The sequence below is a fragment of the Podarcis raffonei genome, chromosome 17, assembly GCF_027172205.1.
Source record: "Podarcis raffonei isolate rPodRaf1 chromosome 17, rPodRaf1.pri, whole genome shotgun sequence".
Classification (NCBI taxonomy): domain Eukaryota; kingdom Metazoa; phylum Chordata; class Lepidosauria; order Squamata; family Lacertidae; genus Podarcis; species Podarcis raffonei.
In genome coordinates this window covers 15,410,872-15,438,856 of record NC_070618.1, presented here as the reverse complement: position 1 = coordinate 15,438,856, position 27,985 = coordinate 15,410,872, and the positions used below count along the sequence as shown (strand labels likewise).

The 27,985-nt window shown below is 44.6% G+C and overlaps 1 protein-coding gene across 2 annotated transcripts; it reads left to right on the top strand.

Moving 5' to 3' along the window:
• The first annotated feature begins 42 nt into the window (after positions 1–42).
• Positions 43–27,971, top strand: HSDL2 (hydroxysteroid dehydrogenase like 2). Of its 2 annotated transcripts, XM_053371668.1 has the most exons (11): positions 45–277; positions 5,523–5,686; positions 5,993–6,091; positions 6,966–7,080; positions 16,293–16,396; positions 18,435–18,533; positions 21,515–21,709; positions 22,067–22,138; positions 23,941–24,162; positions 25,119–25,247; positions 26,746–27,971. In XM_053371668.1, the coding sequence occupies exons 1-11, from the start codon at positions 261–263 to the stop codon at positions 26,856–26,858; spliced, it is 1,329 nt and encodes a 442-aa protein (XP_053227643.1). In that variant the 5' UTR covers positions 45–260; the 3' UTR covers positions 26,859–27,971. The 2 variants fall into 2 exon arrangements, with proteins under 2 accessions (XP_053227644.1, XP_053227643.1); XM_053371669.1 differs by lacking the exon at positions 25,119–25,247 and having other exon boundaries at positions 43–277.
• The last annotated feature ends 14 nt before the right edge of the window (positions 27,972–27,985 follow it).

Here is a 27,985-nt window from a genome sequence, read left to right as displayed (position 1 = left end):
CCGTCTCGCGGAAGAGAGAGGGGACCATAGAGAGCGGATTCGAGGCGTCCTAGAACGGGCGCGGAACAAGGGAGGGGCGGAGTGAGCTGGCACGATTGATTGTTGCGCCCTTTGCTCCGCCGCTGAGCGTTCCGAGCGAGGCGCTGCGCCCCCTGAGCGGCCGTGCGAGGCACCAAGGCGCAGTCCCGCCCGGGCCTGGGCTCTGCTACTTGCCACCTGCCCAGAGGACCCCCCCTCCCGCTCCTCCTCCGGACCCGGCCATGCTGCCCAACACAGGGTAAGCTGCGAGGGGCTCCCGCTCTCCTCCCGCCGCGCGCTGTCGCGAGTAGGTCGCCCCCAGTTAGGGTCGCCCCCCCCAGCCTGTCCTGTGTAATGCAGGATTTGCCCCGTATTTCAATGCAAAATGCTGCGTCCTGTATTGATGGCAGCTTTGTCCTGTATTGCAGGTCTTTTCTCTCTCTTTCTCTCTCTCTTTGCAAAGTTAGGGATCTTCTCCAAATGCATGTGTGTGAAAGGTCATGCATTGAACAGGTGCGCAAATTCATGGATGTGTGCGACAAATTCTAGAGCGGGCCATCCTGTTAGGCTGCAATTGATTGTCATGACTCATAGAATTGAAAGGGAGCACAAGGGTCATTTAGCAATGCAGGAATCTTTTGCCCAATGTGGAGCGCAAACCCATAACCCTGAGATTAAGAGTCTAGTGCTGTACTGACTGAGCTTTCCCAGAAATGGGAAAAATAATAATAATACCCTCCACCAACTTGCCCTGCCCTGCCCAGTATTTTGCCAGATCAAAGGTGGCAACCCCAAATCGGCATTTCCACAGCTGGGCTGGTCAGGTCGAAGATGGGGCAAAACAGATGGTCCTGGACCTGCAGGTCAAGCCGTTGTTGAAAGACATGGGGGGGGGGGCGCAGAGGCTCAAAACTTGACAACTGCTAAACCAGCGGCAGCTTACCCTGGCTCCTCTTGGGGAGGAAAGAGAGAGAGAGAGGACGCAGAGCCAAGTAGGTGACCTCTGTCTGTAATGTGTGCCTGACCATGTGTGCCTAAGCTTCGTCAGCAGCATGCCATCCTCTTTGCTTCCATACTGCAAACAGCAATGCAAACCTTTCATAGTTGCGCAGGTAGCCAAATGTTAGTAAGATGACATACAGTAGTACTATTTGCAGTGGTGGATTTTCCAGAAGTGGTGGAGAGGTTTGAAGTGGTTTCTCCAAACTGGAAAGCAAGTCAGCCATTCAGGTTCGGTTAAATCTAAAGGAGTGCATGGGGCAATAAATAAACAAATCACTTGTTCACATATATACTGATGCAGTCAGAACCTGAATCGGAAAAGAGATTTTGAGGTTTTTGGTGGGCAGCGTAACCAAACAGTCGACACCACTGGTGGAAAGGTGTGTTCTTGTACTAGGGGTGATTAAGAAAGAGGCTATTGCTAAAACAGCAAGTGTTGTCATGCATTTATATAAATCTACGGTATAATTGTATTTAGAACATTGTGCATAGTTTGTGTTGCACCATCTCATTTAAGTAACATGCCACATGCAACAATGTAAAGTGTCACTATTTAGGTGTATTGTTGCAAAAAAAATTGTCCCAAGCAGTTTTTATGAGAAACTACAGTCACACCTCGTGTTACATTTGCTTCATGTTGCGGCTTTTCAGGTTACAAATGTGGTGAACGTGTTTACTTCCGGGTTCACCACACGTGCAGAAGCGATTGCGCTTTGCACATGCGCAGAAGCACTCTATCGCGCTTTGCGCACATGCAGTAGCGGCACTCTACTTACAGACTTTTCAGGGTGCGAACAGCACCCCAAAACGGATCGCGTTTGTAAGTAGAGGTACCACTGTACTTTATTTCCCCTTCTTGAAGTGTTTATTTGAAATTATTGAGAACCATGCACCTCTTCTTCTTCTTCTTCTTCTTCTTCTTCTTCTTCTTCTTCTTCTTCTGTGATTAAGGAATTGATTTTTCTCTTATCTATGTGAGCTTCCTTATGAAGTATAACAAGTCCACTGTAGCACTCATTTTACTTAAGAGCTCTAAGCACATGACACATAGCTATTTCAGATCTCACAGTAGTTATCCTACAGATGTGTTATGCGGTACATAAGAAAAAGATTTGCAGAATTTAATCTTTGCAGCCTGTTTGCCTACTGCTGTGTGTAAATATGTGTGGTACAAGTGAAAAATTCAACAATGCAGCGGTAGCGTTCCCCATTCTGGTCTGTCCCCCTCAATTATGATGGGCTTCAAATCCCATCTGCTCTGCTCAGCATGGCCCAATGGCCAGGGATGATGAGTGTTATAGTCCAACAATATCTGGAGGGCACCATCTTGGCTATCCCTGGCATAAGGAGTCTTGCCCTCACTTGGACTATAAAGATTCCAGCTTGCAAAACGTGTGAGAAGATGGAGCAGTTGGGAAGTATGTGGCCTTATTGACTGAAAGAGCTCACTGCGTAGGATTTATTTTTCAAAGAAGAGCGGCAGTTATCAGTTCAAGTGATCTGCATTCATAAAGATGACGAGTGAATTTTGTGCAGAACACAGGTTGAATCCTGTTGTGGCTTGCTTTGTCCACGTTGCAAATTGTTACAAGTAGCCCTACTGTTGCAGCTGTATGGTTGCAGAATCCAGACTGAGCTGCCAGTAGAATTTCAACAGGCAAATTAAATCTGTTAATGCCTGCTCCCATTGCTGGGCTTCTGGATTGCTACATACCAATAACAGAGATAAAAAAATTACTTCAGTTTGGAGACATGCAGTAAGGATGAGACTAATTTTCTCAGACCATTTACCAATTTTTGGTTCTGCTCTGTCAAGTGAATACGTAAGAACTAAAGTTAATTACTTGGAAGGTCAATTGCCTCCCTCTCTCATGTTGTGTTACATTTATTCTCCCCTAATAAAAGGGTGGGAGGTCCTGTGGTGTTTTAACTTCCCACCCCATTTTGTGTGTGTGTGTGTTAATGGGAGGGTTTCACTGAAAGGGCACTGGAATCAATTAGACCCCAGTTCAGACAAATGGGGAAATGAATTGCTGTGCATCCAAGGTAATGGAAATTAAATACAGTGGTGCCCCGCAAGACGAATGCCTCGCAAAACGAAAAACGCGCAAGACGAAAGGGTTTTTCGGTTTTTGCATTGCTTCGCTAGACGATTTTCCCTATGGGCTTGCTTTGCAAGACGAAAACGTCTTGCGAGTTTGTTCGCTTTTTTCTTAAAGCCGCTTGAAGAGGCGCAGTTGCGACGGACCGTGCTTCGCAAGACGAAAAACATCGCAAGGCGAAAAGACTCGCGGAACGAATTAATTTCGTCTTGCGAGGCACCACTGTAACTCCAACATGGTAAGAGCTCTAATTGAATAACCCCATTGCCTCTATATATTGGCAGAGCTGCTGCTTTAAAGAGGTGTTAAACAGTTTGTATTGTGTCTGGAAGGCATTGGATGGAATGAACAAATGCCGTCACACTATGAGTCAAAGTGGAGGCACCAGAAAAAATATTGAGATTGCACAGAAGGGACAAAATACACTTTTGCAGTGGGAGCTTTGCCACACGTTAGATTTCTGAGACAGTGGTAATGTTTCATGTTAATGCTCTCATCCCAAGTATATGTTCTCTGAAATAAATCCAGCTGATTTTGATGGAGTTTGCTTTCAAGTGATCATGCTTAGGGTTGCAGCTTTCTTTTAATCTTTCATTCATGATTCGGTTGTTATTTCCAGGAGCTGAAAGAAGTACAGTGGTACCTCGGGTTAAGTACGTAATTCGTTCCGGAGGTCTGTTCTTAACCTGAAACTGTTCTTAACCTGAAGCGCCACTTTAACTAATGGTGCCTCCTCCTGCTGCTGCTGCACCGCCGGAGCCCAATTTCTGTGCTTATCCTGAAGCAAAGTTCTTAACCTGAAGCACTATTTCTGGGTTAGCGGAGTGTGTAACCTGAAGCGTATGTAACCCGAGGTACCACTGTATGTGTTTTCTGATTTGTGAATAATAATAACAGAAAGTTTGCTTCATTTCACATGTGGGTCAGGCAACCATAGGCAATCGACTTGTCTGAAGGTGACAATGGCGCAGTGGTAGAGCCAGTGGCGTAGCTAGCCACTTGGATGCCTGGTGTGGGGGTATGTCCTGCAGCCGGGGGGTGGGCGATCCGCTCCCATGGGGTGGGGCAATATGCCCATGGGGGTGGGGCAAGCCTCTGCGACGCTTGGAGCCTCTCCACTGCCTCCCACGCAGCTGTAGGGCTGCTGAGGGAGAGGCAGTAGACAGACGCAAGTCCCACACTGCTGTTTCAGGTAGCATGGAACCTGCAGGCCTAAACTACCACATCACTCCTAAAAAGTTTTGTGAGCCCATTAAAAAAACCCTCCCCCCTCAGTGATGACACCCGGGACGGACCACACCCCTGTACCCCCCTTCCTCCGCCACTGGGTAGAGCTCATGCTTTGCTTGCAGAAGATCCTAGTTTCAGTCCCTGGCATCTTCATGAAGGGACATGACTGACCTTGATGGGCCAATGGTCTAACTTGGTTTAAGGCAGCTTCATCGCTTTGTGTGTGAGCCTTAGATGCCATAGTTGGGATGAAGTTCAGTCGCCAGAAGAGGAGGTACCTGGTGGCATTCCTGCACTTGGTGACATTGAGAAAAGTACAGAGTAGGGGCAAGATCGGAATAGTATTGGAAATTGGAAGTGACTTGTGGGCTACAGTTTCATCATTTTCTTACCATGCAGCAGTTAAAACAAATTGCATAAACTCAGTTATGCAAGTTGAGTCAATGTATGCAAAATAGAATGCACTGGGGACTCAGCTACACTAGTCGATTTATAACGTTATAACAGTGTGTCACCAGGTGGCTCTGTAGAGCTGAAATCCAAAGTCAGTGATAATTTTCATTGTGAGCTTTTAGAATGTTCCCCCCCCCTGTAGCTTTTTTTAATAGCTGTGTAGATCCAGCCCGGGATGCGGGTGGCGCTGTGGTCTAAGCCACAGAGCCTAGGGCTTGCCAATCAGAAGGCCGGTGGTTCGAATCCCCACGACGGGGTGAGCTCCTGTTGCTCGGTCCCTGCTCCTGCCAACCTAGCAGTTCGAAAGCACATCAAAGTGCAAGTAGATAAATAGGTACCGCTCCGGCAGGAAGGTAAACAGCGTTTCCGTGCGCTGCTCTGGTTCGCCAGAAGCGGCTTATTCATGCTGACCACATGACCCGGAAGCCGTACACCGGTTCCCTCGGCCAGTAAAGCGAGATGAGCGCCGCAACCCCAGAGTCGTCCACGACTGGACCTAACGGTCAGGGGTCCCTTTACCTTTACATTTAGATCCAGCCTTGGTAAATTATAAAGCTATAGTCATGTTATTTGTGGTTTCTAGTTAATAAAATTTAAGAGCATGTTTTCCACTGAATTTCAGGTCTTTGCCAATTTCAGGTGATTCTAATCCTGCATTTTCTTCTATTTAACCCCAGTAGTTAAAAGATAACTGTTTGTCTTATCATTTATTTTTAGGAGGTTGGCAGGATGCACTCTCTTTATCACGGGTGCAAGCCGTGGGATTGGAAAAGCGATAGCCTTAAAGGCAGCCAAGGATGGGGCAAATATTGTGATAGCTGCCAAGACTGGAGTGCCGCATCGCACACTTCCAGGAACTATCTACACTGCTGCAGAAGAAAGTAAGTTTGAAAGACAGAGGTGCATAGATTATGATCTGAGTGCCACCATCTGCTGCAACCTTGGAGAGCTGCATCCAGTAACTAACCTTGCCATGGATATTTCTGGTGCCAGTTCCCACCCATGGCCCTGTTCACGTGCAGAGAGTGATAATTATTATTATTATTATTATTATTAATTATACCCCGCCCATCTGGCTGGGTTTCCCCAGCCACTCTGGACTGCTCCCAACAGAATATTTAAAAAGAAGTATTCTTGTATTTAGTTCGTGTATGCTATTTGACTTAAGTGATGCCCTTCTTTTGCAGTTGAAGCAGCTGGAGGAAAGGCTTTAGCATGCATTGTCAATGTCAGAGAAGAAGAGCAAATTGTCGATGCAGTGGATCAGGCTGTCCAGAAATTTGGAGGTAAATTAAATTCTGCAGCTTACGTTGAGTGTAAAGGTAAAGGTACCCCTGGCCGTTAGGTCAAGTCGCAAACGACTCTGGGGTTGCAGTGCTCATCTTGCGCTATAGAAGAAGAAGAGTTTGGATTTGATATCCCACCTTTCACTCCCTTTAAGGAGTCTCAAAGCGGCTAACATTCTCCTTTCCCTTCCTCCCCCACAACAAACACTCTGTGAGGTGAGTGGGGCTGAGAGACTTCAAAGAAGTGTGACTGGCCCAAGGTCACCCAGCAGCTGCATGTGGAGGAGCGGAGACGTGAACCCGGTTCCCCAGATTACGAGACTACCGCTCTTAACCGCTACACCACACTAGCTCACATAGGCCGAGGGAGCTGGCGTTTGTCCGCACACAGCTTCCGGGTTATGTAGCCAGCATGACTAAGCCGCTTCTGGCGAACCAGAGCAGCTCACAGAAATGCCGTTTACCTTCCCGCCAGAGCGGTACCTATTTATCTACTTGCACTTTGACGTTCTTTTGAACTGCTAGGTTGGCAGGAGCAGGCACCGAACAACGGGGGCTCACCCTGTTGCGGGGATTCAAACCACCGACCTTCTGATCAGCAAACCCTAGGCTCTGTGGTTTAGACCACAGCGCCACCCGCGTCCCATGTTGAGTGTAGTAATCACTAATTACACAGTTTAAAAGTCTTTTTTTTTAATTCAATAACAAAACAATTGTGTTAAATAATTAATTATTTTGTGAAAGGTTATATACCTGCTTGAATATTTTTTTTAAACCCCAACCTTCAAAGTGGCTAATCCTTGTGTAATAATTAGCATGTTGTTTTAAATGGTTGACTTTTATGATGCATAAATGTCTTATTTTTAACAATCAGGGATAGATATTCTTGTGAACAATGCAAGTGCTATCTCTTTAACTGGCACACTGGATACGCCTACAAAAAAAGTGGACCTAATGATGAGTGCCAACACAAGAGGAACCTACCTCACGTAAGTGTTTGTGGGTATCAAATCTTTAAAAATAGCTCTGTATACTCAGTAATTCCAAATTGGAGACATTATGGGCAAAATACAATCCTGGATGCTTTAGAGTCTGTTGACCTTTTAGAGAGGAAGATTCTGAATTTGATAATCGTTATAAGAAAAAACACTCCTTTTCCCTAATGAAGTACCCAAGAGTCCGTGTAGAGTTCTTATGTAGGTTTCCTATCGGTAGGAGAAAATAACAGAGGCCAACCAGAGAATATTGAGAAGCAAAGTACCGTATTTTTCATTCTATAGGGCGCACCGGCCCATAGGACGCACCTCTTTTTTTGGGGGGGGGGAAATGAATTAAAAAAAATTATTCCCCCCCCAGCCGCGGCTGCCGCCCCAAGCCTTGCGCACACCTGCCCGAAGCTCGGGGCACCCTCCGGAGGGCTCCCCATGCTTCGGGCGACAGGCTGCCGCCCCAAGCCTCGCGCGCCCGTCGGGACCTCCCGCCGGGCGCGCAAGGCTTGCGGACACTCGCCCAAAGCACGGGGAGCCCTCCGGAGGGCTCCCGGTGCTTCAGGCGACAGGTTGCCGCGCCAAGCCTCGCGCGCTCCCGCCGGGCGCGCAAGGCTTGCGGACACTCGCGGGGGCTGCAGGCTGCTGCCCGCAAGCCTTGGGAGCCCGCGGGAACTCCCGGCAGGCTTGCAAGGCTTGCGGATAGCTTCCTGAAGCCCGGAGAGCGAGAGGGGTCGGTGCGCACCGATGCCTCTCGCTCTCCAGGCTTCAGCGAAAGCCTGCATTCGCACCATAGGACGCACACACATTTCCCCTTCATTTTTGGAGGGGAAAAAGTGCGTCCTATGGTGCGAAAAATACGGTTGCTAGTAAGCCTGATCTTTATTACCGTAACTGTTGCAACAGGGTGCTCACAACCAGGAGGGAAGAGGGACCCAGAACATTGATGTGCAAGCTCTTATATAGACTTTTGAAATTGCCCACCCTGTAGCCTAAGACCACCCCCCTGAAACATCATACATACATCACAGAAGGAGGCGGTCTATAGCAGATTCCTGTTTGCCAGGGTATCTTATAATGGTCACTGATTACTTTTACCTGGGCAGTCTGGCTACTCTTTTGTGATGGTAAATACTCAGTTCCTGAATCCAGGTCATAGGTTCACCCTATTCATACACAGATACGCCCTTTAGGCAGGATTTGTGAGCAAAGAGACAATGGGGAGGTTTTCCCATTTCGAAACATTTGAAGTCAATTTGGGAGAATCAAAATGGTTTCAGTACTGATTTCCTGAACTGTTTTCAGACATGTGGTTTATATTTTTATGTATATGTTTGCCTGGTACATTTATGAACGTTTATTTTATATATTTGAGACCTTAAATTCTTATAACGAATCCAGCTAAATTTTGCATGGGTAATTAGAAGTCAGAATGTGGCGACTAGGAACAACAGTACAGTGCTACCTCAGAAGTCAAACGGAATCCGTTCCAGAAGTCCGTTCAACTTCCAAAACATTCGGAAACCAAAGCACAGCTTCTGATTGGCTGCAGGAAGCTCCGGCAGCCAATCAGAAGTCGCAGAAGACCTGACGGACATTCGGGTTCCAAAGAACGTTTGCAAACCAGAACACTCACTTCCAGGTTTGTGACGTTTGGGAACCAAAATGTTTGACTAGCAAGGCATTCGACTTCCAAGGTATGGCTGTACCTGGCAGTGGCGTAGCGTGGGTTGTCAGCACCAGGGGCAAGGCAAGTAATTTGCGCCCCCTAACCCGTGGATTTGCGCCCCCTAACCCTAACCCCCAGATGTTGCGCCTGGTGCGGCCGGCCCCCCCTGCACCCCCCACGCTACGCCACTGGTACCTGGTGGTCTTGGGGGCATTAGGAGTAAAAAGCCTTACCTATACAAATTGGTCTAGTTCCCCCCCCCTGCCATTTGCTGAAACTCCTTTCATTTCTCTTCCGTACCTACCATGAAGTGTAGAAATTTGCTTGATTTTTTAAAAAAATAAAATAAAAGGCAGTGATTACTTTCAAAGATATACAGTGGTACCTCGGGTTAAGTACTTAATTCAATCCGGAGGTCCGTTCTTAACCTGAAACTGTTCTTAACCTGAAGCACTTTAGCTAATGGGGCCTCCTGCTACCGCTGCGCTGCCGGAGCACGATTTCTGTTCTCATCCTGAAGCAAAGTTCTTAACCCGAGGTACTATTTCTGGGTTAGCGGAGTCTGTAACCTGAAGCGTATGTAACCTGAAGCGTATGTAACCCGAAGCGTATGTAACCCGAGGTACCACTGTACTGTGGAAATTGTCAGTTTCTAGTACAGAGGTCATACTCCATGATTGGGTAATCACAACCCTAGAGAGTCTTAAATCCTTTGCTTTAAGAACTTAACTTGTAGCAAGGATATTTTTCTTATCTTCTTTGTCTTGCTTCATTTGTTGATCTTCCTTCTGCCTTGCTCTTTTCCTTGGGCTTGTGCAGAAAACGCATTCCTAGGCCTGCTGCTGTTCCCTTGGCTCAGTGGGAGCAGCACAGAGGCTTGTGCAGTAAGAGGGGACCTTGCGCAAGTTGAGCCTTTCAGCAGCCCCACCCGCTGTCTTTTGATAACTGCCGTATATCCAGTAACACAGGCCTTTCTTAGGCAATGCTCAGCTGACAGACACAATTTGGCACCGTAAAATGTTCCTCTTTTTCTTTCGCTTTGCCGAGCTCAGAATGTTTGCGCGTTAGCAGGTAAGAGAAGGAAAAGGATATTCAAAGAGTGCTACCATAGTGGATATGAGAGCAGTTAGAGTCTTTGTCCCACCCCCTTAATTTAAATGCTCTTTCATATGCAAGTTCTTTTTTTAAAAAATATTTTTATTGGTTTTTAACATACAAAATTATAAAACATACCACACAATTTATCACAAATACATTCTTATTGGACTTCCATCAGCACCTCTGATAATCCTCCGTCTTAATCACTTCTTACGCATTTCCTAACTTAATATTGCCTTTACATCTCTTAACATATCCTGTCTCCTTCTCCATTTTTGCAATATTTCTAATATTATTCCTCACAGAACTTCTTGCAAACCTACAAACATCGTCTGGTCGTCACAGATACTTTTCAAATAATCCGTAAATTTACTCCAGTCCTTGGTAAACTTCTGGTCCCACCGGTTTCGGATTCTTCCCATTAGTTTATCAAGTTCCGCATAGTCCATTAATTTCATCCTCCATTCTTCCATCGTTGGTAATTCTTCTTGCTTCCATTTTTGGGCCAATAGTATTCTTGCTGCTGTTACTGCATATAGAAAAAGCTTACATTCCTTTCTATTTATATCGTTTCTAACAATACCCAAGAGAAATGCTTCTGGTTTCTTTATAAATGCATATTTCAACATTTTTTTCAACTCATTATATATCACCTCCCAGAAGCATTTCACCTTTTTACATTCCCATCATATGCAAGTTCTCAACAATCTTGTCACACTCCACAGTGGCCAAGAAGCAGAACCCTGGTGGCACCTGTGCAGATAGGATCAGACTGGCTTCTCAATAGCTGGGGTCGCCAGGGGCAATGACTACTAGTCACTACCACACAGTGTCCCCAAGTACCCTCTTGTATACTGTCTTGCATTTAAAAAAAACCATGGATGGTTACTTTTCTTCCCAGGGAGAAATGACAAAGTGCTCAGTTGGAGACATAACTGCAGTGAGCAGAGCCCTGCACAATGAGAAGGCCCTAACAAGGGGAACAGCGTGTACATTTGCATATTATTATTACAGTGGTGCCCCGCAAGACGAATGCCTCGCAAAACGAAAAAAGCGCAAGACGAAAGGGTTTTTCGGTTTTTGCGTCGCTTCGCTAGACGATTTCCCCTATGGGCTTGCTTCACAAGACGAAACGTCTTGCGAGTTCTTGCGAGTTTGTTTCCTTTTTCTTAAAGCCGCTAAGCCGCTAATAGCCGTGCTTTGCAAGACGAAAAAACCGCAAGACGAAGAGACTCGCGGAACGGATTAATTTCGTCTTGTGAGGCACCACTGTATTATTTATTTCGCACCAGTGCAAGACCTTCCTCCACAGACACCCATCTGTCACGATGATGACGGTTTTGCTAGTTGTATAATTAGCGTCTGCTTCAGATCCAACTAGATATTTAATACTGTTCTGTTGAGCCCCACCTTGCACTTATTTACCTTCCCAGTGTCCTTGCTGCTCTTGAGGCTCTCTCTGTGTCTCCTTTGCTCCTGATCGTAGTTGTCTTTGTTGGGATGCTTCCAAGGGAACGGGGACAATTTGCAAACCCCCAGCTGGCTCCAGCCCACCAGCCGGTAGCCTAGCGATCTCCTGTCCTTGGCTCAGCATGAAACAGCAACCTGCAGCTTCAGAAGCTGGAGCACACTCTAATCAGCAGAGTAAATAACACTGCGCAGACAGAAGTGGCAAGAGACGGCCGTGAGAGCATGTTTACAGGCAGTTTATTCAGCGTATATCAGGACAGAGGAGAAACATGTCTTCTCCCTTTCATGTCCAAGAGCAAGCAGCAAAAGCAATAGCTATGCACACAAACGGAAGTTCCCAGCAAGCTGTGCTGGAGTGTAAACAGACATGCGACATACAACAATCCACACATCTGTTTTAAGGTGGAACGGAACATCAGTATCCTAAGGGTCTTATCACTGTGACCAAGTCCAACTGAACTGGGGCAAGCAGCAAGGTTCCCCCCCTCCTCGCACAAGCACCGGGATGCTGCTACTGAAAAAGGTGCTCATTTCTGGAGCATCAGGTTGGGCTACCAGTTTTGTTATTGCAGAAGAGGAAAGGCACAGGTAGCCAACGTATTGCACTCCAGGTGCTGTACTCTAATACAAATCCCATCAGCCGCAGCCAGCATGGCGCATGGTTGGGGATGATGGGAGTTTTAGTCCAGAATGTCTGGAGGCCACCACATTGACTGTCCCTGGGTAAAGGGGTTAGGAAGCTGTGTCTCTATTCCTTTTAGCCCTTGGACGTTAATGGAGATTATACTGCTACTGCCTGGCATTATTGACAGTGAGAGGGAACAGCGGGTAAACTCTCATACCAGGACTTCTAAACATTTTAGAGGGAACAGCCTTCTTTTCCCAAGGCCTCTGTTGTGGTGCTTGGTCTACTTCCAGGTTATGCTTCCGGAACCAGGGGTAGAGAACCCCTTTTGGCTTTCTAGGCTAGATCCTTATCAGGATTGACGTTGCAAGGCCAATTTGGCAGGTGGGGGGGGGCACCCACTTAGCAGTCACACGACGCAATTACGGTGTCACATGATTGAAAGATGGGTGTGGCCACCCACCTGTCTGAATCCCTTGTGCAGAGAAGCTAAGCGCGCAACAGCCATATTGTTCGGTCGAGTGTTCAGTGCCTCCTGTTCATTTCTGATCTCTGACATTTTTAATACTGTTTTATGTTCTTAATGTTATATCGGTTTCTAAATACATTTCATCCTTATCACTGCATTGTAAACTGCTTCTGCAGTGTGCTGCTGGCTCAACAGCATTTATGAACTTGAAAATACTTGCCTAAGGGTTGTCTGTAAAGGCATTCCTGTAGCTCCTATAGAACTACTTTTGTTTGTTCTGCCATCTGCAGAGATAAAAAGCATTTCCACCCTAAGGAAATCGAAATTACTGAGAAGTAGGTAGCTGGTTGTGGGGAAATGTAGCCATGTAGACACTGTTTGTTTCATGAGGCTGTATCTGGCAGTTTTAACTGGCATCCAAAACTGACATGCTAAATGGAGAACTTGATCCATGAATTTCAGTATTCCTTTTGTGAGAATTTGCTCAGAAAACAGAGCCTTCTCAATCTTGAAACATTCCATTGAAGCAGTCCTCAGCAAACTCTTGTGTCTTATTACTCTTGCCCTAGAGCTGTGCCTTGACACCTTTAATTATTAAGATCACTCATGGCTTAAATTCATTGGTTGACTAGAAAGCCTAGAAGCTCAGGGCATATCTTTTACTAACCCTGCTCCGCTTTTTAATTACGTTTCATTAAAATGTGCCTTTATAGCTGTAAACATGTATTTCTTTAAAATAAATAATAATAATAATAATAATAATTTATTATTTATACCCCGCCCATCTGGCTGAGTTTCCCCAGCCACTCTGGGCGGCTCCCAATCAGTGTTAAAAACAGTACAGCGTTACATATTAAAAACTTCCCTGAACAGGGCTGCCTTAAGATGTCTTCTGAATGTCAGGTAATTATTTATCTCTTTGACATCTGATGGGAGGGCGTTCCACAGGGCGGGCGCCACTACCGAGAAGGCCCTCTGTCTGGTTCCCTGTAGCCTCACTTCTCGCAATGAGGGAACCGCCAGAAGGCCCTCGGCGCTGGATCTCAGTGTCCGGGCTGAACGATGGGGGTGGAGACGCTCCTTCAGGTATACAGGACCGAGGCCGTTTAGGGCTTTAAAGGTCAGTACCAACACTTTGAATCGTGCTCGGAAACGTACTGGGAGCCAATGCAGATCTCTCAGAACCGGTGTTATGTGGTCCCGGCGGCCACTCCCAGTCACCAGTCTAGCTGCCGCATTCTGGATTAATTGCAGTTTCCGGGTCACCTTCAAAGGTAGCCCCACGTAGAGCGCGTTGCAGTAGTCCAAGCGTGAGATAACTAGAGCATGCACCACTCTGGCGAGACAGTTCGCGGGCAGGTAGGGTCTTAGCCTGCGTACCAGGTGGAGCTGGTAGACAGCTGCCCTGGACACAGAGTTAACCTGCGCCTCCATGGACAGCTGTGAGTCCAAAATGACTCCCAGGCTGCGCACCTGGTCCTTCAGGGGCACAGTTACCCCATTCAAGACCAGGGAATCCCCCACACCAACCCGCTCCCTGTCCCCCAAAAACAGTACTTCTGTCTTGTCAGGATTCAACCTCAATCTGTTAGCCGCCATCCATCCTCCAACCGCCTCCAGGCACTCACACAGGACCTTCACCGCCTTCACTGGTTCTGATTTAAAGGAGAGGTAGAGCTGGGTGTCATCTGCATACTGATGAACACCCAGTCCAAACCCCCTGATGATCTCTCCCAGTGGCTTCATATAGATATTAAAAAGCATGGGGGAGAGGACAGAACCCTGAGGCACCCCACAAGTGAGAGCCCAGGGGTCTGAACACTCATCCCCCACCACCACTTTCTGGACACGGCCCAGGAGGAAGGAGCGGAACCACTGTATGACAGTGCCCCCAGCTCCCAGCCCCTCTAGACGGTCCAGAAGGATGTTATGGTCGATGGTGTCAAAGGCCGCTGAGAGATCCAGCAGAACTAGGAAACAGCTCTCACCTTTGTCCCTAGCCCGCCGGAGATCATCAACCAGCGCGACCAAGGCAGTTTCAGTCCCATGGTGAGGCCTGAATCCTGATTGGAAGGGATCCAAATGGTCCGTTTCCTCCAGGCGTGCTTGGAGTTGTTCAGCAACCACCCGCTCAATCACCTTGCCCAAGAATGGCAGATTTGAGACTGGGCGATAGTTGGCCAAATTGCCCGGGTCTAAAGATGTTTTTTTAAGAAGCGGTTTAATGACCGCCTCTTTCAGCGGGTCTGGGAAGGCTCCCTCACAGAGGGAAGCATTCACCACCCCGCAGAGCCCATCGCCCAGCCCTTCCCGGCTTGCTTTTATCAGCCAGGATGGGCAAGGATCAAGGAGACAGGTGGTCGGTTTCACTTGTCCAAGCAGCCTGTCCACATCCTCGGAGGTAACAGATTGGAATTGATCCCATGTAACAGGACCAGACAGAACTCTAGCACTCTCCCGCCCTGGCCCTGCTCCCACGGTGGAGTCTACCTCCTTCTGAATCTGAGCGATTTTATCTGCAAAAAACTTTGCAAAAGCATTGCAGGAGATCTTGGGGTCCCTACCAGGCCCCGGTGGTACAGGTGGTTCCGATAGATTGCGAACCACCTGAAAAAGTCTCCTGCTGCTGTTTTCTGCAGATGCAATGGAGGCGGCGAAGAAGGCCCTCTTCGCCGTCGCCATTGCCACTTGGTAGGCTCGACGTTGAGCTCTAACCCGTGTCCGGTCTGATTCAGAGAACATGTAGAGGAATGTTTTGATGATATGTTTCAGATGTATTGGGTCCACTGGTTTCTTGGTGGAAGAGACATTTTTCTCCATATATTATTTGCTTAATAGCATTATCTCTGACCAATATATGCAGGCAGTTTTGATAGTTCCAATTCTCATTTATGGAGAACATCTTGGGGGTTTTTTGCTCTTAATTCTGCAATATGTTAAATGAGGAAAATAGCTATTTGAGTTATTGAGAGAAGTGCCTTTCCAAAGAGAGCAATTTGATACTGTTTTGATTGTGGCTGCATTTGCACATAACAATAAGCCAGGACTTCAAGCTTTTTGTGGTTTATCTGGAAAGAGCAACATGCTCTGATGCTCGCTGCTTGGCCACTTCTGCTTTGCAGCTCTCCAGGTGTAAGTGAAGTCAACAAAGCAAGAAACTGTGGCTTTGCATAAAGTCTGAACCAGAGATTGTGGCTGTTTACTCTCTAAGAAGTCACAACCAGCAAACCATGGCTTCAAGTTGGGTAGTGATCACGTTTGCATTGTTGGGGCACAATAAACCACAACCGCTGGTTTGGATGTAACATGAGGCTGAGGCTTCCTGGTTTGTTGATCTTGTTCTCACCAAGGGAAAAGTGAAGCTGGAGCAATCAGACAGCATGACACTCATATACAGTCGTACCTCAGAAGTCGGAACAGAATTCAGCCATTAACTGGGTTGCAGCCAGATACTTTATCTCGGTACATGGCTCAGAAATGTGTATGACGCTTCCACACCCCCGCTTTTTACATTACTTTTTTTAAAAAACCATTATTTCTAAAGAGAATTATTGAGCCCAAAGTTATGCCCTTTTGAAATCCCATTGGGTTTAATAGCAGAGAGTTTAAACACACCCACCTCTCTTACTAATAACCTTCATAGTGATTGACTTATGGGTGTTTTATTTATTTATTATTTTATTATTTTATTTAATTCATAAGTGGGATGGAAACGTAATAAAAAATTATGCCTTCTGTAAGTCCCAGACTGTATATGAAAGGACCAGTTATGTGTATGTGAGTGAGTGAGAGAAACACACATGAAAACCAAAATCTGACCAGAGCTCATTATATAAGTACAAGCAAATCTGACTCTATTCCCTTGTGTTTATTTGCTTCTCCAGATCTAAAATATGCCTCCCTTATTTGAAAAAGAGTAAGATTGGCCATATCCTCAATATCAGCCCACCGATTAACCTAAACCCTATCTGGTTCAAAAATCACTGTGGTAAGTATAATTTTAAATGCTCATTTTTAATGAAATTCTTCCAAACTCAAGGAAGTGTAAAGACTGCCTCTCTTCTACCCCTTCTTTTCCTCTACAATGGTACCTTGGTTCTCAAACGTAATACATTCCAGAAGTCCATTCCAAAACTAAAACATTCCAAAATTGAGATGTGCTTTCCCATTGAAAGTAATGCAAAACGGATTAATCCGTTCCAGAATTTTAAAAACAACCCCTAAAACAGCGATTTAACATGAATTTTACTATCCAACGAGACCATTGAACCATAATATGAAAGCAATAAACAATGTACTGCAGTCACACAATCAATCAATCAATCAGTAGCGGAACTGGGTTCCACACAGCCACAAAAACAAACAAGAAAGCCACAGAAACGCAAAATAAGTAGCAAAAACAGACAGACCTCAGTGTAACCCTCAAAATGGAAGTGTGGCACTCAAAACGGAGCATGTTCAGCTTCCGAAAAAGGTTCGCAAACTCAGCTCCTTCACTATAGAAGGGCTGTTGCTATCAATACATGAAAAGAGGCAGAAATGTGAGATAAGGGATGGTGGGAGGAGGAGAGATCATGCATTAGATACAAAGGTAGGAAAGAGATGCTCATTGGGGTGAGGGAGATGAAGGAAGCTATCTGACCTATTTGTCTATTTCACTTAGTAATGTCAGATCTAACTGGCAGCAGCTTCCCTAGGTCTTGGGCAGATAATCTTTCCCTTCCACCATTTTAAGAAAAAAACTGCTCCCTTTCCCTTATGGCGTATTCCAAAGCCCATATAGAGTCCTTAAATGGGTTCCCTATCGGTAGAAGAAAACAGAGGCCAACCACAGTATATTGAGAAGCAAAGCGGCTTGCTAGTATGCCTGATCTTTAGTAAAGGAAATTACCGTATTTTTCGCTCTATAACACGCACCCGACCATAACACGCACGTAGTTTTTAGAGGAGGAAAATCCGTAGGCATGCCACCCGTAGGCATTCCCTCCATAACACGCACAGACATTTCCCCTTTTTAGGAGGAAAAAAGTGAGTGTTATGGTGCAAAAAATACGGTAACTGTTGCAACAGGGTCCCATTAACCACACACAGAAGGGAGGAGAACTCTGAACAATGGTGTGCAAGCCCTTATATAGACTTTTGAAATTACCCACCCTGTAGCCCAAGACCACCCTCCTAAAACATCATACATACATCACAGAAGGAGGCGGCCTACAGCAGAAATCCTGTCTTCCTGGATAATAGTCACTGATTGCATTACCTGGGCAGTCTGGCCATTCTTTTGTGATTGTTAATACTTTAGTTCCTGAATCCAGGTCACAGGCTCACCCTATTCATACACAAAAATGCCCTGAAGACAGGATTTGCAAGCAAAAGGACAATGGGGAGGCCTTCCCCATTTGCCTCCCTTACTGCAGAGGAATATTTGAGGTCATCGGGAAGAGTCAGAATGGCTTCAGGATTGCTCCCCGATACTATTTCAGACACATGGTTCATATATTTAGATATGTGTGCATTTATGAATATTTATTCTGCATTTGAGACCTTAAAATTCTTATAACAACCTGCTGCCTGATCCTTATAAATAAGAGCCTTCTGCATGCAAAAAATGCACTATTCCGCTAAGCTACAGCCCCTTCTCTCTCGTTGTACATCAAGCCCAGATATTAGCGACAATCTTCTAACACCACTTACAAAACCAGGGTTTCCGTGATGTTCTTTGACGCAAGGTGTCCCATTGTCCTTCTCACACAATGCATTGTTGGACTATGAGATAATTGATCTGTTTACAACATTCAGATTGTGAAACTGTTTGGAAAAAACAACCATAATTTAGATAAGAACATAATGGAAACCTTGCTCTACATCAGCAATCTGTTTCCCCTAATATCCAACCAAATGCCTGCCTCTTTCTTGGCAATCCTCTATCCAGCTACAAGAGATTTCCTCTGAAATATGAACAATTCATACTGCATATAGGAGGAAACATTTTTGATGTCTAAATCTAGTTTTCCATCTTATTCTAGCTTATACAATTTCTAAATATGGAATGTCCATGTGCGTGCTGGGAATGGCAGAAGAATTTAGAGGAGAAGTTGCAGTCAATGCATTATGGCCTCAAACAGGTTTATATATCTTTAAAAAATATATAATGTTTTTGATGGGTTGACTGAGCTTAATTCTTGTTTCAATGTGTTCAGAGAATATGATGTCTTGTATTTGTTTAAAGTGTATACACAGTTTCCCTTCAATATTCGAGACTTCTGAAGCATATGTATTATTATTATTATTATTATTATCATTATCATTATCATTATCATTATCATTATCATTATCATTTACATTGTTTTTGACAGTGTTTCTCAAACAGTGAGTCTGCTCCTGAACCGCCATTTTGTGACAGGTGGGACTTAGTAATTTTCAACCCTCCCAGCTGGGTTCTGGGGTTAGAAAGTTTGAGAACCGCTGCTCTGGCTTGATCTCCTCCCATCTGACACTGGAAAGCTGATGCACTGAAATTAACCTTTTTCAAAATAGTTATTTATTTGAGATGCAACCCAATTTTATGCATGTTTACTTGGGAACATATTACATCAATTCCAGTGGAACCTACTTGTGAGCATTAAACGCCCGATTGCAGATAGTAAACTCGGTGCTTTACAGCAGAATGCAGCCAAACAACTGTGGTTGGAATAGTAACATCAAAGGTTTTATTTATAAAGCAAATAACAAAACAACAAGACGACTCTCACATCCATCTTCTGGAGCAGAGAGAGCAGAGAGAGGGAGGAGACTTTTAAATAGTTCCCATACTGATACATCAATTAAGTAATTAAAGGCAACCCACAACATTATGCAATGTGAGAATGAGACATTACAATACTAACACTACTCTCAACTAAGCGCACATAGGATCAACGCCATAGGTTAACAGTATATGCACAGTAAAAGGTAAAGGACCCCTGGACAGTTAAGTCCAGTCAAAGGCAACTATGGGGTTGCGGCGCTCATCTCGCTTCAGGCCGAGGGAGCCAGTGTTTGTCCACAGACAGCTTTCCAGGTCATGTGGCCAGCACGACTAAACTGCTTCTGGTGCAGCAGAACACCGTGATGGAAACCAGAGTGCACAGAAATGCCATTTACCTTCCCGCCACAGCGGTATCTGTTTATCTACTTGCACTGGTGTGCTTTCGAACTGCTAGGTTGGCAGGAGCTGGGACAGAGCAACGGGAGCTCACTCTGTTGTGGGAATTTGAACCGCCGACCTCTCGGCATACCCAAGAGGCTCAGTGGTTTAGACCACAGCGCCATCTGCGTCCCCTATATGCACAGTATACCCATTTGGTAAGGAGTTCATCTTCTTTGCTTAACAGATGTACTTTACCACTGCATCATATCTGAATCTAATTTTGTTAACTATATTGTGAAAAACCTAAGAAGTTGTATTATTACAGAACCAGAAGAGCAGATCTGAGTTTGTGTTACTACTCTTAACTAGCCCATTATTTTAACACTTAACTGGGGAAATTTACACATCTGCCTTCAGGATCAGGTGGAGAGGGACCAAAGCAGTCACAGGAAGATTACCTTTCCTTATAATTTCCCTGGGGTGACATTTTTGTGTGAATATAATGTCCCTATGTTCAGCAGAGTGTGCTTTCATAATTCTTATGTAAATTCAGACAGAAGTCTGCTATGGGTGGTGTGGGGATAATTTTTATGCTTGGTATTATCAGAAATTCATATTTTGCTTCATAGTTTCAGTTTGCTCATACCACGAAAACCTAATCTGCAGCCCAGTTAATACATATGTAAAGAGAACGGTGTGTGTGTGTGCTGGATCACGCCTAATGCTAAGCCAAACTATGCCTTAGTGAGAACAAGTACTGTAAGCTTTTGAGTAAAGAGGTAAAGGTAAAGGGACCCCTGACCATTAGGTCCAGTCGTGGCTGACTCTGGGGTTGCGGCACTCATCTCGCTTTATTGGCCGAGGGATCCGGCGTCCAGCTTCCAGGTCATGTGGCCAGCATGACTAAGCCGCTTCTGGTCAACCAGAGCAGTGCATGGAAACTCCGTCTACCTTCCTGCCGGAGTGGTACCTACTTATCTACTTGTACTTTAACTTGCTTTCAAACTGCTAGTTTGGCAGGAGCTGGGACCGAGCAATGGGAGCTCACCCCGTTGCGGGGATTTGAACTGCCGACCTTCTGATAGGCAAGCCCTAAGCTCTGTGGTTTAACCTGCATCCCAAGCTTTTGAGTGAAAATAGTGGCTGCCATGTGTCTGCATTTGCACATGGCTTGGCTCTAGGTAGTGCCACTAGCAGCCGTATCAGAGGAGGAGTGAAGCAACCACAATATTGGCTCTCTGTAACTGAACAACTGCTGGTTCTTGTTTAGTAGTTGTTTGGCTTAGCATTATGTGTGAACAAGGTCAGAGAGAGAGAATGTTACGGTTCCATGGAATATTAAACATTTCTGGCCCATTATCTGCAATGGCTAGACTTCAAGATTTTATAAACTTTAAATCTTTACCGATCCTTCCACCACCTCAGATATCTAAAGCATGGGTAGGCAAACTAAGGCCCGGAGGCCAGATCCGGCCCAATCGCCTTCTGAATCCGGTCCGCGGACAGTCTGGGAATCAGCATGTTTTTACATGAGTAGAACGTGTCCTTTTATTTAAAATGCATCTCTGGGTTATTTGTGGGGCCTGCCTGGTGTTTTTACATGAGTAGAATGTGTGCTTTTATTTAAAATGCACATCTGGGTTATTTGTGGGGCATAGGAATTAGTTCATATTTTTTTCTTCAAAATATAGTCCGGCCCCCACAAGGTCTGAGAGACAGTGGACCGGCCCCCTGCTGAAAAAGTTTGCTGACCCCTGATCTAAAGGCTGTTGGTAGACAGTGCTATAGATCAGCGGGTGGCTCAGTTTGGGGGTAGCTTGTGGGCCGGTTAAACAGCCTCCATGGGCCTTAGGTTGCTAACCTGTGGTCTAGAATCATACACTTGGAAGGGTCCGTATAGCCATCAAGTTCACCCCTTGCATGCTGCAGTAAAATAATTGCTAACTTATCCCTTCTCTCCTTTGTGTGTGTCTTTAGCTATATACACCTCTGCAATGGATATGCTGGGAGGAGCTGGCGTAGAGAAACAGTGCAGGAAAACAGATATACTTGCAGATGCCGCATACTGCATTTTAACAAAGCCCAAAACTTTCACCGGAAACTTTGTCATTGATGAAACTTTATTGAGAGAAGAAGGAATTCAGAATTTTGATGTATATGCGGTTGCCCCAGGTAATCTAGATTTATTTTCTTGCATATTGCATTCGTATTTGCCGGTTTACAAATATATAGCCGTAAACTATGTATTTTGTGCTTGCAATACCATGAGTGTCTTCCCAGATGTCCCATTTATGACCCAATAAGTGTACTCTGGTGTCTTACGTATAATGTAAAGTCCTAAGTCTGTCTTCATGTTTGTGCTTCAGTTGTGCTAGGAAACACCAATAGCTAAGGTGTGGAGATGCCCTCAGGTGTGGAGATGCCCTCAGCCCTCAGCCTTTCATTTACATCTATTTAACTGCACAGCACAGCGTTATGCTGCTATACAAAATACGGACTTTTTCATTTATTGTTTCACTCTATTTTTAGGTCATCCTTTGCTACCAGACTTCTTTTTAGATGTGGATCCCGAAACACTAGCAATGAAAATGGAAGCACAAGGTAAGCACATAATCGCCTCCGCCCCACCCAGATGTTGTTGGGCCTAAAATCAGAGGTCAGAACTAAGCCTCTTACCTGAACAGTTTTCCTGGCTGCAGACCTTTCCGTGCCAAGCAAATAGAACAGAAGTTCCCATTGTTAATTGACAGGGCTTCATGAATCACAGATGTTGTATATTTCACTCATATTGTGTAACGAGAATTGCAGCAACAGCTCTACATAAAAAATACAGATGCCAATTTTAAAAAATCCATACTTTTATAACAGTTTTCTTTCATTTCAAGTTTGCAAATGTTCCCCTTCCCCAGTAGACTTTTCTGTTTGTTTGTTTGTTTGTTTGTTTGTTTGTTTGTTTGTTTTAATTCCAAGGCACATGACACCCTACAAAGAGGCTGGGAGGTCATATATAACTAGACAATTATTTCCAAACTTACTTATCTAACATTCTCTGTGATTATGGAAATATAATAATAATAATAAATAATAAAATTTTATTTATATCCCACCCTCCCCAGCCGAAGCCAGGCTCAGAGCAGCTAACAACAGTAAAAAATAACACAGTTTACATAAAATCATAATCATTTAATTGAAATACATTCTAAAATCTATTCATTCTAAAATCAATTCAGAGTCAAATTAATGGCAACCATTGGGCTAGAGTTCTGTGAGGCTTACAAAAGGAGGAGGTCAGACTGTGCCTCAGCCAAAGGCCTGGTGGAACAGCTCTGTCTTGCAGGCCCTGTGGAAAGATATCAAGTCCCACAGGGCCCTAGTCTCTTGTGACAGAGCATTCCACCAAATCGGGGCCATGGCCAAAAAAGCCCTGGCTCTGGTTGAGGCCAGCCTAACCTCCCTGTGGCCCAGGATCTCCAATATGTTTTTATTTGAAGACTGTAAGGTCCTCCGTGGGACATACCAGGAGAGGCAGTCCCGTAGGTACGAGGGTCCTAGGTAGTATAGGGCTTTAAAGGTTAAAACCAGCACCTTGAACCTGATCCTGTACTCCATCAAGAGCCAGTGAAGCTGGTATAGCACCTGGTGAATGTTAAATGTCTCTTCTCTTGAATTCCATCACATTCAAACATAATAATAGTAGTAGTAGTAATAATAATAATTTATTATTTATACCCCGGCCATCTGGCTGGGCTTCCCCAGCCACTCTGGGTGGCTTCCAAAAAAATATTAAAATACTGCAATACATCAAACACTAAAAGCTTCCCTAAACAGGGCTGCCTTCAGATGTCTTCTAAAAGTCTGGTAGTTGTTGTTCTCTTTTACATCTGGTGGGAGGGCGTTCCACCGGGAGGGCTCTACTACCGAGAAGGCCCTCTGCCTGGTTCCCTGTAACTTGGCTTCTCACAGTGAGGGAACTGCCAGAAGCCCCTCGGTGCTGGACGAACGATGGGGGTGGAGACGCTCCTTCAGATATACTGGACTGAGGCCGTTTAGGGCTTTAAAGGTCAGCACCAACGCTTTGAATTGTGCTTGGAAACGTACTGGGAGCCAATGTAGATCTTTCAAGACTGGTGTTATATGGTCTCGGCGGCCGCTCCCAGTCACCAGTCTAGCTCACTGGGAAAGGCTCCAAGGGAAAGGCTCACTGATTGGTCATTTTTGCTGTGGATTGAACGTGAGACCTGCATAAAAAACATGTCCCCTACCCCCGAGCTATGACTCCTTGCTCCAGTAGTTTCCCTGCTTTAGTGCTCAGGACCGCCAACCTTTTTCTCCTTGTTTGATATGAGTTCCTGAGTGCACACTATTGTAACTGTTGACTCTATTGGTCAATGTTGGTCCTACAGGAGCTACTCCAACCTTCAGAGAAGGGAAAAAACAAGACCTTCCCAAGCATGAAGGTCCTGACAAAACTAAACCTGAAGGTCCCGACAGAGGAAAGCTTCACGTGCATTTTGCTGCCGAGAAATCAGGGGGGCCTGTAGCAGAAACTTTTAAAATTATAAAAGGTGCGATCAGTGACGAAGTTGTAAAGTCAACCCAAGGAATTTATCGGTTTGAATTATCTGGTAAGAATCTTTATATCTGTTTAAGAGTTACTGAAATTATGTTGGGTGGGCCTAGGATCACTGCTAAGGCAAGAGGCCTGCATACCAATAGTACCAGCACATGTACTTTGCAGAAAAGATGCCAAAACACCTTTATAGTGGTGGCAGTTTTCAAATAATTCACACTCGGTGCTGTCTGAAATATTTTGAAAAGACAAATATGGCAATCTACTTAACACACATGTTTTATTTGTGAATGTTCACATGGACACAAATTGAAGAGGTTGGGCATCTACATAAAAAACAGGGATGTGGTTGTTACAACAAAATAGCAATTACACCAAAATTGAGGAAAAGGCATTTGTGATGAATGGGACAAAAGTTTTGTTTACTACCAGGTGTGCTACTGTTCTTGAAGGTGGCAGTCAGTCTCTTTCTCTAGTGGTTAGAATAAGCTGGGTTGGCAGTGGGAGTTATAGGGGAGCATAGTGCCTTTATTAAGGGAAAGAAATGTCACTACAGTGGAACCTCGGGTTACGTACCGTCCTCCTTACGAACGCTTCGGGTAACGAGCTCCGTTAACCCGGAAGTAGATGCTCCTGGTAGCGAACTTTGCCCTGGGATGCAAGTGGAAGTCGTGCGCTGGTGGCGCGGCGGCAACCGAAGGCCCCATTAGCGAAAGTGCGCCTCAGGTTAAGAATGGTTTTGGGTTAAGAACGGACCTCTGGAATGAATTAAGTTCGTAACCGGAGATACCACTGTAAAAGATGATAATGAAACTGATTTTAAACTTCAAAGGGTGGTATCCAACATTAGTCATATTCTGGGAAGACCCACTGAAATCACTGGACTTCCAGTGGATCATTAACTCTTGGAAAGACTTAATTGGCTTTTGCTCCTTATCTGACATTTGTTCAGCTTAGAAATGAATGTGTCTAATTTTACGTGGCATAATTTTGGCATTACTCTTGTGTTAGGTGAAGGAGGAGGAACATGGTATATTGATCTTAAGAACAATGGTGGCAGTATAGGAAGCGGAGAACCACCAGGAAAAGTTGATGTGGTTATGAGCATGTCCAGCACTGACTTCGTAAAAATGTTTTCAGGTAGGTATTGGGAGAAACTCTCCTTTCATTTAGCCAAATGTATTCGTGTTCAGCTATTGCATTGGACTTTTGCTAATCTTAAGTGTATCTGCTCATAGAGCTGCTTGCATTTGATAAATTTTCAGGAGTGTGTAGAATTAGGTATTTCATTCCAGTTTCTTTATTCTGCCCTTTGAGAAGAAACCGCTAGCAAAGTCTCCTATATGTCCAGGACCTTCTTTTCTGCTTGTAGATAGGATGCCATTTACGGGAAGCGTTAGAAGTGAGCTAGCAGAGAAGAGTGTTGGTGGAAATATTCCACATTTGGGATGCCAACAAGTTCTTCACCATTTCACCACCACCATTTTACAACAAACCTGCTACCCCCCTCCCCCTGTGTAAAGTTAGCAAGTGGTAGGATGATGCAGATCATCAGGGCCAGTGCAATTTAATCAAATGCATGTTTACTAAGTTTCACTGAGCTCACAGGAGCTTCCTCACATGTAAAGTACACAAGAAGCCATGAGGTGTGGGGAGGTCTATGAGGCACAGAAAGCAGCAAGACTGTGATCTACTCGCAGAGTTAAAAACTGGCAGTGGGGGGTTCAGGTCAAAGCAGGAAAGCCCCGATTTTTGCGGGGTGCAGAGCCTTTTTTGGGGGGGAGGCCTGTTGGACAATGTGTGGCATGATCTTGCTTCCTCACCACGCATGTGACCCTATATTTACTCACCTGGAATGAGAATACAGGCAACTTCCCGTTTGCACGGGGGTTGCGTTCCGGGTCATTGTGCACTTGCGTGAAATCAGAAACCCATTGAAAAAGCTCTGTTCCACCCTGCCCCCATTCCGTCCTTTTAGTGACATTTCAGTGACGTCTTTCTTAAAAAATAATTATTTTTATTAAATTTTCTGCTGTTTAACATATATAATAATTCTCTCTCTCTCTCTCTCTCTCTCTCTCTCTCTCTCTTTTACTGCCCACCTCATTTTCCATGGTAGTTTTTTCCCTCTCCTGCCTCACCCTACCTTCTATCACTTATACCATAAAACAATACTATAGTCTCTCATTTCTTCTGTTGTTCATAATTCAAATCCTGCTTGTGAGTTCTTCGTACAGTACCATTTCCTTAAGTAGTCCGAAAAAGGCTTCCATTCCTCCACAAACAGTCATCATTAGGTTCTCTTGTTTCAGCTGTTAACTTTGCCATTTCAGCATAGTCCTTTTTTAAAAACAAAACTTTATTAAAACGTTTCAGTGATGTCGTTATGACGTTTCTGGGTCACTTCCGGGTTCAGCGCTGTGCGCAATTGCAAACATATCGTTCAGGCCTTAAACAAGTTACCTGTAATGCCGTACTTTTTTATGAAAACAGGAAGTGGCAACATCACATTTAAAGCTATCCATGTCATTGTTGGTCTTAAGAGTAGAGAGGTTGCTTAACTGAAAAACATGGCAGAAGCACTGCAATTTGCAACTCTTTTGTGGTTCTTTAAACCATTTTTTTTTTCTCTTTTCAGGCAAACTGAAGCCAACCCTGGCTTTCATGTCTGGAAAGCTGGCAATCAAGGGTGATATGGCCTTAGCAATCAAGTTGGAAAGACTGATGGGTCAGTTTAATGCCAAACTGTGACGGTTTATGGTGTCACGTTGAACTTTCAATAAATATTCAGTTACCTTGCTGTTTCAAGATAACTAATCCTTGCTCTTGTTTAAAATACTCTTAATCTATAGCTTCCTGAATATATGACGTTTTGTAGGAATAACTGCACCAATTTTTAACTTTGTTTACTTGGAATGAAAATCCTAGTGATTAAAGTGAGATGTATTTCATAAGAAGTGCATCTAGATTAGCGTGGAACACATCTTTTTTCAAAAAATCAATTCACCATAAATTTGCAGAAGGACATTTACTCCTTTTGGTGGCACTGTGAACCCCCATATTGGCTTAGATCATGTTGGCATTTTCCTTTTCTGAGGTATCCATGTTCCAAACTTTCCAAGGGTTGGGTTCCCTTTAAAACCCATGCACCAGTGAATACAACAAGTAAATTGCACTGATTTGGGGTGGCTATGAGTTAGGCCTTCATTCCCCAAACAGAAAACTTGATCCTACATCCTGTTGCTTTTCGAAACCCAAAGAATACCCCATAGAATCATTTGGTATGAAAGTTAATTGATTTCAGCAGAGGACACCAGGCTAGAATTGCCCATTAAATTACCATATTTTTCCGTCTATAAGGTGCTCCCATGTATAAGAGGCACCCTATTTTGGGGGACTCAGATTTAAGAAAATGGGGGGAGATGGCCCCATGTATAAGACTCCGCCTAATTTTTGACATTATTTTTTAGGGGGGAAACCAAGTCTTATACACGGAAAAATACGGTACCTCAAATACACGTCTGTCTTTTTCTTTGTCAGTACTGACATTTTGATTTATATGGTTTATTTTTAAAGTTATTTTTTAAAAAAAGATTTGTGTTTCAGTTACATAATTACTTTTTCCTTAGAATTTTTAGACCGAGATCAGTGATCAAAGATTTTTATTTTTTAAAAGGGGGCAGATATATGTGCCTTGCAACAGAATCCTAACTATGTCTACTCGAAAGTGCCTATAATATTACCTCAGAGAGTAGTATTTTGGAATGAAATATTTTTTAATACATTTGCTCCTGTGAAAAACTGATCCTGCCAAACTGTATTTAGAGAGAGAATTGAAATAAAATGTATCTTTTTGTGTGACAAGTCTGTTTTGCTTA

What these genes read in the sequence shown, in the direction of transcription:
- HSDL2 (XM_053371668.1), top strand. An exon ending in AATGAAAATGGAAGCACAAG is followed by an intron (nt 22,139 to 23,940) that starts GTAAGCACATAA and finishes TTGGTCCTACAG; the next exon opens with GAGCTACTCCAACCTTCAGA. An exon ending in CTTCGTAAAAATGTTTTCAG is followed by an intron (nt 25,248 to 26,745) that starts GTAGGTATTGGG and finishes TTCTCTTTTCAG; the next exon opens with GCAAACTGAAGCCAACCCTG.